At 37.7% G+C, this 13,251-nt stretch overlaps 1 protein-coding gene across 10 annotated transcripts in view; it reads left to right on the top strand.

Annotated features, from left to right (window-relative positions):
* The window catches only part of atp11a (ATPase phospholipid transporting 11A), a 213,865-nt gene that overhangs the window by 30,475 nt on the left and 170,139 nt on the right, over positions 1-13,251 (top strand). For all 10 annotated transcript variants that reach the window (XM_069890379.1, XM_069890380.1, XM_069890386.1 and 7 more), the window contains exon 2: positions 9,677-9,799. In XM_069890379.1, coding sequence (XP_069746480.1) covers positions 9,677-9,799 — 123 coding nt within the window. The remainder of the gene's footprint in view (positions 1-9,676; positions 9,800-13,251) is intronic.

Here is a 13,251-nt window from a genome sequence, read left to right as displayed (position 1 = left end):
TTTCCTTGCCTACCCTCTTCCTCCTTGGACTGTTTTTTGTAGAGGAATTAAACTACATCAAACTAATTCCTGGGATAGGACTGTCATACGAAGAGAGACTGGCTTGGTGCATCCTTCCATCATTACCTCCTGTCTTCATGCTGCTTTTGGATCCAATTAACCAACTTGCCTCAGGTCCCCTGAGCCTTAAACAGCCTGTCATGCAAAACTCTGTCAAATATCTTACCAAAGATTGGATATATTTAATCTTCTACACTTTCTGCATCTTGTTCACGGCTTTTTTAAAAAAACACAATTAAATGGTTGAACCAGGATTACCCCACACAGTCATGCTGGTTATTGCTGCCTTCCTTGAATGTTCTCCAATTATGTCCTTCCCTCTGACCAAAGACTCACTGGCACACTTCTCTTCCACATCTTCTGCAGGGATTGCTGCTCCCTCCCTGCCAATCATCCCCATGACATCTCCCCTGTGACTGCAGGAGATGCTCCACCTGTACCCACACCTCCTCCCTCACCACCATTTGGGGTCCCAAACAATCTTCCCAAGTGAAGCAACATGTAAATCTGCAGGGGTCATCTCCTGCATCTGGTGCTCCTGTTGTGGTCTCCTGAGCAGTGGAGAGACTGAGAGATCGCTTTGTTGAACATCTTGGCTCATTCTGCTGCAATAGCATGGATCTCCTAGTGGCTGCCCATTTCAATTCCCTGACCCAAACTCTTGCTGACATGCCTGTCCATGGTCTCGGGCACTGCCAGACTGAGGCCACTCACAAACTGGGGGATCACCTCCTCATTTTCTGTCTGGGCAACCACAGCCAGAAGGCTGGTCTCCTGAACATTGGAAAGACTGGGAGATCGCTTTGTTGAGTGTGTGTGTGTGTGTGTGTGTGTGTGTGTGTGTGTGTGTGTGTGTGTGTGTGTGTGTGTGTGTGTGTGTGTGTGTGTGTGTGTGTGTGTGTGTGTGTGTGTGTGTGTGTGTGTGTGTGTGTGTGTGTGTGTGTGTGTGTGTGTGTGTGTGTGTGTGTGTGTGTGTGTGTGTACATATACATATACATACATATATATATACATACATATATATACATATACATATATATACATATACATATATATACATATACATATATATACATATACATATATATACATATACATATATATATACACATATATATACATATACATATATATATACATATACATATATATATATACATATACATATATACATATACATATATATATACATATACATATACATATATATATACATACACATACACATACATATATACATTCACATATACATACATCCACATATATATACATCCACATATATACATCCATGTGTGTATGTGTGTGTGTGTATACATATATATGTGTGTGTGTGTGTATACATATATATGTGTGTGTGTGTATATACATATATATGTGTGTGTGTGTATACATATATGTGTGTGTGTGTATGTCTTTTTTCTCTGACTCTCTTCACAGAGCAACAATAAATTCTCTCCTTTCTTCTTATTAAATCCAATGAACACCTTTTGTTCATTGGTCTGAACTCCTTTCTCTCCCAAATCTGTCTGCTTTTTGTTCCTACCTTGAAGAAAGGCTCAGGCTTGAAACTTCAGTAATGTATACATTACAGATGCTTCAAGACCGACTGAGTTCCTCCAGCATTTACTGTTGCTTTGACTAAGCCGATGTTCAGGAGCTCGGAAGGATTGTAGGGAAGTTCCTTAAAATGTACACAATTCTGATGGGTCGGAACAGGCAAGATATAGGGAGGATGTTTTGTATATTCAGGGGTGGGGTGGAAAGGATGCAAAACATTGTTTGGATATGCAGCTATACACTTAAGACTGAGATGTGGAGAAGTTGCATCATTGAGAGGGCAGTGAAGCTGTGAACTTGTCTCTTACCAAAGGCTGTAGAGGATAATCGCTGAATACGTAGGAGATAACTGATTTTCTTTGATTCAAGAGCCATCATGTTCCTTGGTGGGGGGGGCAGGGGGGAGAGATTATTTATGATTGTCATGACCACTGGAGCAAATGAAGGACTGAATGGCCAACTTTGTTTTTGTGTCTATTATTTTGTGATGCGATTGTATTTATCATTGGATTACAATTAGCCTGCTGAAAGTGTGGGTCACCGTGCACAGAGGAGGGCCTTTGGCCTAACTCATCTCTGATACCAAGGTGACATTCTGGGCAAGAGCTTTGAATTGCTTCATTGCACTTTTCTACCCTTCCTGTCCAAATGCCATTTGAACATTGTCATTTACCCACTTCTATAGTTTACTGTGCCAGCTCATTCCAGATACAGACTATCCTCTAAGTGGAAAATATTCTTTCTCTCAGGTCCTTCTTAAATTTTTCACTTTAAATCTATCCCCTTTAGTTATGAAATTGTCCACCCTGGGAAATAGACTGAACATTCACTTTATCTGTGATCCTCTTAAGGTCATTCTTCAGCCTCTTACACTCAAGAAAATGTTCATCCTGATCTCCCAGGGTAGGTAAATTGCCCTGGGCTCTCTTCCAGGGCATGATGGACCTGTACAACAGGGACGGGTCACACCTAAGCTGGAGGGGGTGCAGTATCTTTGCAGATGAAATGTGAAGAGTGAAATGTTTAAAAGGAAGATTTGGGATGGGGAGGGTGAATGCCAGCTTTGATATTGAAGAAAAGTTTGGGACAAGGCTGGAACTAAGCAGAATTATAGTTCAGCATGGACTAGATGGACTGAAGGGAGTATTTCTGTGCAGCATTGTTCTGTGGTGGCTTTGCTCATGTGACTGAAGAGGGTTTAAACTGGAGTGGCAAGAGTAGGACAGCAAATGGAGCATTTGAGGGAATGAAAGATCCCAAGGTAGGATGGGAAAGGACAGGCAAATGAACACAATGAGACCAAAGGGTTGGTGTGTTTAATGTGAGGAGCAATGTGGCAAAAGCAGATGAAAAAGCCTTGAAATTGTGGCTGCAAGAGGGTAGGTCTGCTTGCTTTGAGTAAAAGATGGCAAGTGTTCACAAAATAGATCCAGTTGCTGTGGATCCCAATCAAGTTATCATTTTCTGAACTTGGATTGTGAATATGTACTGCAAATTTGTAGCGACGTTGTTTTTGCTTTCAGGGGTAATTGAACCCAAGGTATTGACAATTGCAAAATAGAAACATATAATGGAAACTTTTAAAACCTGCCACTTATTTTGTTTTAGAATAAAATTCAGTTCCAATGAATCTTTATTGAAGTTGATCAGAGTTTTAAAAAGTTTGAACTTGAAAACAAAGAGTTTAAAAACGGGTTCTTAAAAGTCTGGCCAGAGAGGTCGAGATCACACGTCTAGACTCTACGCCATCTTTAAAGTATCAAGGAACTGTTATGGCCATTAATGGTAAAAAGATTAAACCTCAAGTGCAGAAGAAACTACATTTTCGGAATGCTGAAGATTTAGGGCCTAAACAGCCTGCTACAGCTTCAGGTTTACTTTCTTCTATGCCTAAGCCACAGAGATTGCCTGTGGGAGCTGGAAAAAGTTACTACTACTCATCAAGAGAAGGACATCGCTGGAATTACCCGTTCTCAGGAGGAAGGTGCGTGTGCCCCCAGAGTGGATCCCGATTCTGGCAGCCTGCCGACTTTAACGGAGGGAGCACGCAAGAAGACGACTCCATTGCTTGAAATGCCACAGGAAGTACTCCAATCTGAATATCTTGATCTCTTACGTGAGTTTTTGAAACAACAACAGGTTGTGGGGGTAGACCAGCGTCGACCCCCTGAGGAAGTCTGGGTACTGTTGCTGGGAGTCCAGACCCGTAGTAAAACTGTTAAACTGCCTGTTGTTGAGATGCAGCAGAAGCTGCAGTTACCTGGTTCTGCCACTACGTTAGAGAAAACAGGGCTGAGCTTTTCTGAATTACAATGTAAACAGTTAAACGCTATCATCCAGCCTATGTTGAATGAAATGACTCAAAGGCTCAGTTTAGACCTGAATACAGTTAAAATACGTGTGGAAGCATCTTGTGAAGATTTTTAAAAATTTCAGGCTGCTTTTTTGGAATGTCAACAACAAGTGGCTTCTAATACAGAAAAAGTGTTGGAGGTGGAAAAATCCATTAAAGAATTGCGAGAACGTGAGAAGGAGTTAGAGAGGAAAGTAGATTATTTGGAGAATCAAAGTAGAAGGAATAATGTGAAGATTGTTGGTTTGCCAGAAGGTATGGAAGAACAAGATCCTCTTCGTTTTTTTACCGAATGGATTCCACAAATACTGGGGCAGGAATTTTTCTCTGGAGGTCTGGTATTGGAAAGAGCTCATAGAGCCTTAAGAAGAAGACCTCTGCCTGGTCAACCACCAAGACCCGTGATAATCCGATGCTTGAATTATTTGGACAGAGAAACGATACTTCGTCTAGCAGTGCAAAATGCGAGACAACGACAAGCCTCATTAATGCTTCAGACTAGTTGAGGTTTTTTTCTATCCTGATTTGAGTCGAGGTTATTCAGCTTTGGCGTCGATTTAATCCAGTTAAAGAAGGCTTGTGGCGTAAAGGCTATGTCTACTTTTCGCTATCCGGCAGTGTTAAAGGTGTTTTGTGGAGATTTCAATCTCGGTTTTTTGAGAATGAGCGTGAAGCAATGATTTTTGCTTATTCGTTGCCAGATGTAAGAGGACAAAGACATAGTCTACCATTGTCTGCTAAATAAAAATCTGGTTGTTCTGGAAATGGAAGAAATGGTAGAAATGGGAGAAATGGGAATGGAAAGAGTCCAATTCCTCTTGAAATGGGGTCACCGAGTTTGGAATCTCTTGGATGAATAGAAGAATTTTCTTATTCTTACTTTATTTTTATGTCATTATGATATTTTGTTATCATTCTTTGTTTGGCTGGGGATGGAGAGATTTGCTCTATGTTCTATTAGTCATCAGCCACTGGTGGGTGATCCACACCCAAGTTTTGTTTGGGGATTACTACCTCTTGGTAGTTTTCTTTTGGGGTTTTTTTTAAACTTTAAAAATTTTTTTTATTTTATTTAGTTTCTAATTTGTGGCTTCTTTCTCCTATTGAAGGGCCTATTTACGTTGATTTGAATCTTTATATATCGATTTTATTAGTTTTTAGTAATATTAGTGGATATGTCAAAGTTGAAGTTTGCTACTCTTAATGTTCGGGGTTTAAACAGTCCTATTAAGCGTATTTTGGCGTATATTAAGCAAATGAAAATTGATGTTGCTTTTTTTTACAAGAAACACATCTGAATGTCAAAGAAAGTATGAAATTGAAGAGGGACTGGGTAGGACATGTATATTCTTCTTATTTAATTCCAGGTCTAAAGGTGTAGCAATTTTGATACACAAGAATTTATCTTTTGAATTACAATCAATGGAGGAAAAGGCAGGATGTATTCTTAAATTAAATTGTAAGATTTTTAGTGAATTTTGGACTTTACTTAATATTTATGCCCCAAATGAAGATGATGAAACATTTATTTCGGATGCATTTCTATATCTGGGTCAGGCTAAAGAGAATGTTTTAGTTGGTGGTGATTTTAATTGTTTTGGAACCTTTATTGGATAAGTCTCCAAAAGAAAGTTAAGAAATCTAAAATGGCAGTTCAGGTTCAAGCGTTGATGAAAGATCTCAATTTAGTGGATATTTGGAGATGTCTTAACCCGACAGAAGGATTTCTCCTTTTATTCAGCTCGACATGAATTGTTTTCAAGGATTGACTTTTTTTTTAGTATCGGCACATCTACAGGGGAAAATACAACGAGCAGAATATAAAAGTAGGGTGATTTCGGATCATTCTTTGTTATACTTTACGTATATAACTTCTGAGAAAGTTCAAGTGGCTTATTGTTGGAGGTTTAATATCTTCTTCTTTGGCTTGGCTTCGCAGACGAAGATTTATGGAGGGGTAATGTCCACGTCAGCTGCAGGCTCGTTTGTGGCTGACAAGTCCGATGCGGGACAGGCAGACACGGTTGCAGCGGTTGCAAGGGAAAATTGGTTGGTTGGGGTTGGGTGTTGGGTTTTTCCTCCTTTGTCTTTAATGCTGTTAAAAATGCAGAATTTATTGATTTTTTTGAAAGAACATTAATTTTTTTTAAAGAAAATTCTAATTCTGTTCAAAGTAAATTTGTAGTATGGGACGCTATGAAAGCTTATTTGAGAGGACAAATAATTAGTTCTACTTCTAAAATAAAAATAGAATCAATTAAATCAGAGTCTTGAGTTAGAGAAATGGATTAGTGAGTTAGAAAAGGAATGTCAGAGAGACATTACAGAAGATCAGAAAATAGAATTGTCCAGGTTGAAATTGGAATATAATACTTTGCAATTTTATCAATTTGAATGTATGATTAATAGGACTAAACAACGAATGGGGAGAGAAAGCACATAAGGTATTGGCATGGCAATTAAAGAAAGAACAGGTTTCGAGGACTATTAATGCTGTTAGACAGAATTTGTTTATTACGTATAAACCTCGCGAGATTAATGATGAATTTTGTTCATTTTATAAAAATTAAATACATCTGATGGAAAACAAGAAAACGGATCGATTGATCTTTTTCTATCACAGTTGAACTTACCGACGTTAGAGGATGTAGATATATACAGGAGTTGGAAGCACCATTTACTGACTCGGAAATTAAAATGGCTATGATGGAAATGCCAAACTGTAAATCACCTGGTGATGATCCATTCTCGGTCAAATTTTATAAAGTTTTTTATGATGACCTCTCTACAGTGTTTGGAGATGTACTACGCCAGGTTGGAGAACATTATGAATTGCCTGAGTCTTGTTCTAGTGCTTTAATTACAATAATTCCAAAGAAAGATAGAGATCCTTTGAAAGTATCTTCATTTCGACCAATTTCGTTGTTGAATGTAGATTATAAAATTATAGCTAAAATTTTGGCAAATAGATTAGCTAAGTTTTTACCCAAGTTGATTCATGTGGATCAAACAGGTTTTATAAAGAATAGATATGCCTCTGATAAAATTTTAGTGATTGGTTTGATTAATAGATTTCGACAATCTTCAGATCGTCTGATGGTGATATCTTTAGATGCTGAAAAAGCATTTGATAGAGATGAATGGAATTTTTTGTTTAAAGTTTTGGAGAAATTTAAGTTTGGTCCTTTTTTTACTGGTTGGGTTAAGGCTTTATATAGTAAACCGGTAGCCAGAGTACTGACGAATGGTTTGATTTCAGAACCCTTTAAACTGACCCGATCTACTCGTCAAAGTTGTCCTTTATCACCAGCTTTGTTTGCGTTAGTGATCGAACCTTTAGCACAGTTGATAAGACAGAACACACAGATACAGGGTATGAAAGTTTTAGATGAGGAATATAAAATTAATTTATTTGCTGATGATGCATTGGTGTACCTAACAAATCCAGCTCAATCACTTTTGCATTTGAAGGAGTGTTTGATGCAATATGGACGTCCTTCTGGATATAAAGTTAATTGGGGGAAAAAAGCTAAATATTACTGGTGAGTGAAGGAGATTATTCAGCTAATAAGAACATTCTTAACTTGAAATGGACGGATCGAATTAAGTATTTGGGTATAATTATGGATGTCAATTATCAATCTTTATAGAAATTAAATTATGTTCTGTTAATAAAAAAAATTAAAATTGATTTGATTAAATGGAAAGATTTACTTATTAATTTATTGGGTAGAATAAATTCAATTAAGATGAATATTTATTTCAATTTATTCTGTATTTACTTGATTTTTTTTTTGAGATTTGAATAAAATGGTTAGGGAGTTTTAATGGAGAGGTAAATTTTCAAGAGTAGCTTTGAATAAATTAACTTGGAAATATGAACTAGGGGGATTATGTTTACCACATTTTCAAAATTATTATGAAGCAGCCCAACTTAAATTTATTAGTTAATTGATGGATCTGGAACGGCCCCCTAGTTGGGCACAAATTGAGATGGCAAATATTTTTGAATTTGAAATACATCAATTTTTGTTTAGATGGAATGTAAATTTGTTACAGCAACATAATGTGCCTATACTAAAACATTTAATGAAGTTATGGACAAAGAAAAAGAAAATGATAGGTTCTAGTGGTGAATTGTCAGCCTTGACTCCACTGTATAATAATCAACTTATTTCTTTTTCAATACATAATCGAAGTTTATTACATTGGAGATTTAAAGGTATGGAAAATTTGGGAGATTGTTTTAAAGAAGGTAAATTTTTATCTTTTGATCAGATGAGAGACAGTTATGGTATTGATAAGAATTTTTTTCTTTATTATCAAGTTCGATCTTTGGTAAAACATGTGTTTGGTAGAGATATGATTTTACCTGAAATGACTAAATTTGAGACTTTCCTTATGAAGGTACCAGAGAAGGGTTATATTTCAGTTTTGTATCAAATATTACAGGATAGTATGGATAAAAAGGGTTGGGATAAATCTAAAGGTAAATGGGAAGTGGAGATTGTTTTTTTTTTTCTGAGGATGATTGGTCAGATATTTGTTATGATAGTGTAACTAGACTGATAAATGCATATTATGCGATGATTAATTATAATTTTTTACATCAATTTTTCAAGTGTTAAGTATAATTGAAAAAAATATGGTTTTCAGGAATCAGATTTGTGTTTTAGATGTGTGGTCATGCTGTTGAAACTTTTTTTCATGTGGTTTGGTCATGTGTGTGTGTCTCTCTCTCTCTCTCTCTCTCTCTCTCTCTCTCTCTCTCTCTCCATCCACCCACACAATCTTTTTGGAAGAAAGTACGATCATTTCTGGAATACCTGTATAAGATTAAAATACTTTTAGATTCAACAGTTTTTTTATTAGGTAGTTTGCAACCTTTGAAAGGTCTGGGATTAGATACATTTCAACTTGTTTTTGTATATTTAGCGCTATCTGTAGCGAAAAAATGTTTTGCTAGTACGTGGAAAGATATGAATATGATTGATATTAATAGATGGCATAATGAGATGAAATATTGCTTAATAATGGAACAAAACACATGTTTTGCGTGATAACTATAGTTTTTTTATTAATAAGTGGTGGTTATATTCAGAATATTTACATTTTGATTTACATTGATTAGATTTTAATATGTATGTTTCACTTTTCGTTAATTTTTTCTTTATGGCTCTCCTTAGGAGAGTTGGCTGAAAGGGTGGGGGGGTCTTTTTTTTTTCTCTTTTTTTCTTCTTTATATATATGTGTGTATATGTGTCATGTGTATATGTGTGTGTATATGTGTGTGTATATGTGTGTGTATGTGTGTGTATATGTGTGTGTATATGTGTGTGTATATGTGTGTGTATATGTGTGTGTATATGTGTGTGTATATGTGTGTGTGCTTTGTTGATATATATGTTACTTATTATCTATTTTGAATGAATAAAGTTTAAAAAAAAAAATTGATCAGAGAGAATTGTGTGAAACAGCTTTTGTGATTTGGTTTATAATGAAAGTGCTATTTGTCAGTGCCTTTAATTGGATAGAAGCTGTGACCTGCTTATGAGGTAATTTTTAAAAGAATTTTTAATGTAAACTTGTACAATTGAAAGCTTTATAAAAGATACCTAATTCCAACAATTTGTTCAATATCTTGTTCAATATTTGGAACAAGATTGCAAAAAATGTTCAACAATAATTGTTGGTCTTTCTGTTTAGTGTGCTGGAGAAGAGAATTGGGTGGATAATCGGACAGTTTACATTGGGCATCGTGAACCACCTCACGGCACAGATGCTTATATTCTACAAAAGTATCCTGACAACAGGATTATATCTTCAAAGGTAAATTTTTGCTTTTGTTTCAATTTACCAACTTGCTCTGTGAGGGGCGCTTGACAAAGTGGCGACTCTGTCTTCCTTACGGGAGACCAAGTTAAACAATTTCATGCATGTTACATTCTAAATGTAGTATTATATGACAATCATGGAACCTTTACCTCTAGCATGGGGGACAAATCCAGGTAACAATCAATGTTCTGATCAGACATCCAGACCCAACTAAGGGAGGGGCTGGTAATGGGATCGTGAAAGATTTGAAAAATCAAGGTTAAATTTCAGAGGAGGAATTGCATGCAGAAGAATCTGGTTGAGAGAGTGGAGCAGCCTTACGTTATTTATATTGTCAGTTTTTTTTCTTGATAGCTTTTGCACATGATCCACCTTATTAAAAATGTTTTGGCAACCTTTTTTTAAATTTAGACATTCAGCACAGTAACAGGCCACTTCAGCCCACGAATCCGTGCCACCCAATTTATACCCCATTAACCTAACCCCTCAAAACATTTTGAATGGTGGGAGGAAACTAGAGCCCCTGGAGAAAACCCAGGTAGACATGGGGAGATCATACAAACTCCTTCAGACAGTATGGGATTTGGACCCAGATCCGGACCCGATCACTAGCACTGTGAAGGTGTTATGTTACCTGCTACACCAACCATGCTGCCCTTGTTTAGTATTTCTAACTAGTATTCAATTGCCATTCTTTCTGAGAGAATTGGACTATAAACTGTTTTTCTTAATTCAAATGCTTGATGCATTGCAATGTTAATTCTGAACTTTGTACTTTGCTTTTTGTCAAAAAGTTTCAGATATCTCTTTTCACATCATTTTGCCATGTCATTTGCAGGAAGCCTTCTAACAATTTGTAGGAAGGTTTGTTTTGAGACCTGTGAATCAAAGAACAGGAAAGCACTGATTTGGAGTTTGAGCAGTGAGGTCCAAAATGAAATATCTGGAATTTGGAGACTAATAACAGGGCAAACTTGCCAGGTTGTGAAAACTGCAGCCTTGTTACAGGAGTTTTTTTTTGCAAAATACTTAGTACGGTGAGAGGGTACTTCTGCAAACAGACCAGGATGTTATCTGTAACATTCATACAGCCATGTAAAGAGCATAATCACTGTTTAGGATTGGAATGAAAGGATCAAATAGCACCAAGCAAGAGCAGCATGACAGTATAGTTAGGGGATTCGTTCATGAGAATAATGGGCAAGAAACGGTCTTTAAGTCTGTTGGTACAAGCATAGAAATGTTGGAGGGACTCACCAGACTTTCCTGTTCCACTTAAGCCTTGGTGTGTGCTTTCACACTCTCTCGACTTCTCCCTGATGGGAGGAGGGAGAAGGGTGTAATATGTCTTTCAGTATGTTGGCTCTCTTTCCTTGATAGCAGTAGATGTAGATGGGGAGGGAAGTTAGGGTTAGGTAATCTTGAGAGAACCTCCCATCCCATGTGATGCATGTGGCAAGTGTGCTTTCGATGGTGCACCTGGAGAAGTTGAGGGACAAGGGGGACTCGCTGAACTTGGTCTTCTCAGAAAGTAGAGGTATTGGTATGCTTTCTTAATCGTGTATTGATGTGCTTGTCCCAAGTTGGGTCACTGGAGATACTTATTGCTAGAACTTGAAGCGATCTACTCTTTTGATTTCAGCAGCATTAATGTGAACAGTGGTGTGGTCTCTGCTCTCTCTCTCCTGAAGTCAGTAATAATCTCCTTTATCTTATTGACATATAAATAGAGAGAGAGAGATGCCTTGGCCCCATGCCATGAGAATTTCAATCTTTTTCCTGCATCAGAGCAGGCAGTGTGCTACCAGTGCCCTTTGAGCTGCAAGATTCCGGTAATAGTGTTCCTGTGCCCCTTGGGCATTTGGTCTTGGTGAAGTGATTAGAATTTGATGGTTATAGCTGGAGTAACCTAAGTGAGTAATAGCATTTTACCAGGCCCATCAGCCCAACTTCTTCATGCCAGCCAAACTAGTCCTATTTGCATGCATTTAGCTATATCCCTCTAGTCTTTGCTATGCATGTATATACCTAAATGTTACAATTGTACCACATACCATTTCCTCTGCAGCTTGCTCCAGATACCCAGCATCCTCTGTCAAGAACATGTCCCAGATCCATTTTAAATTTCACCTCCCCCTTACTGACTGAAGGACCTGAGTTCTATGGTTCCACGGTTGTTGCCTTAAATCTTTGCCCTCTAGTTTTAGATTGAAACCAAAACAAGACTATTTTCTTTATCTACACAATCATTATTTTATACATATATTCAAGGTCCTATCAAACCTATATTTTAGGGGCAAAAAAAAAGTCCCAGCCCCTCGTATTGCACCCAACCAGTCACATCAATGGTCTCATGAATCTTTTCTGCATCCTTTCCAACTTAATGCTATCTCACATAACGTTCTTCACTGTATCACCAATTTTGGTGTCAACTACAAACTTAAATTCTCATCTGAGTTGTTAATGTAGATGACAAGCAAAGAACCCTGTGCCCATCCATGCGGCACATCACTGGTCATGAACCTCCAATCTGAGTTACAACCCTCCACTACCTGTCTCCCACAATCAAGCCAATTCTGAATCCAGCTGGCCAACTCGCCCCAGATCCTATGTCATCCACAAGCTACCATGTGGGGTCTTGTCAGAAGCCAATAATGCCTGCCATCCTTCTCCATCTATCATCTTAGCCATTTCTTCAAATACCTGTTCAAATGAGATACCATTTCCCACACACAAAGCCATGCTGACTATCCTTAATCGGTCCTTGCCTCTCCAAATGCACATAGATCCTCACTCAATCTCCTCGGGTATCTTGTCTGCGACTAATGCTAAGCTCACTGGACTGTAGCTCCCAGGTTTGTCTTTAATGCCCTTTTAATAAAGTAACTGCTGTGCACGTGAAGACATCTTTGGGCTGGTGATAGAAGGAATGAATATTTAGAGGGCTGTAATGATGATCAGGTTTGCAATGCAACTAGCAATGCCTTAAGGATTATAGCTCCTGTTTGATTAGACTTGGCTGCCAGCAGGGAGCTGCATGAGATATCTGTAATGATGCTTGCAGCCTCATGGCATTCCTCATGGGCTGTTTACATCAACTTTAAAGAACCTTTTCCTTCATCCATGTGTTGTCTAAGAACTCACACATCTGAATACAAGATGAAACAAAGACTAGCTCCAGAATTTGGAATATTAACATCTGACCCAGCATCTCGTGTCAGATTAAATATTCAACAAGAAATATACTTCCTAATGACAAGCTGTCATTTACATTAATCATGTGAACTCCTTGTTAATGGATTGTGTTGAGAATTTTTCTTATTGGAATTGTTCTCATCAGGCAACTGGAGAACATTCAATCAAGCTTTTGATTTGCACCTAAGGCTTTGGTTTGTCAGGAGCCACATCGGGCACCATAGCTTCAAACCACATTGTCTCTCCTCCTG

Source organism: Narcine bancroftii, chromosome 7 (genome assembly GCF_036971445.1).
Source record: "Narcine bancroftii isolate sNarBan1 chromosome 7, sNarBan1.hap1, whole genome shotgun sequence".
Taxonomy (NCBI): domain Eukaryota; kingdom Metazoa; phylum Chordata; class Chondrichthyes; order Torpediniformes; family Narcinidae; genus Narcine; species Narcine bancroftii.
Note: the sequence above shows the minus strand (reverse complement) of the source record. Positions and strands in the feature narration are given on the sequence as shown.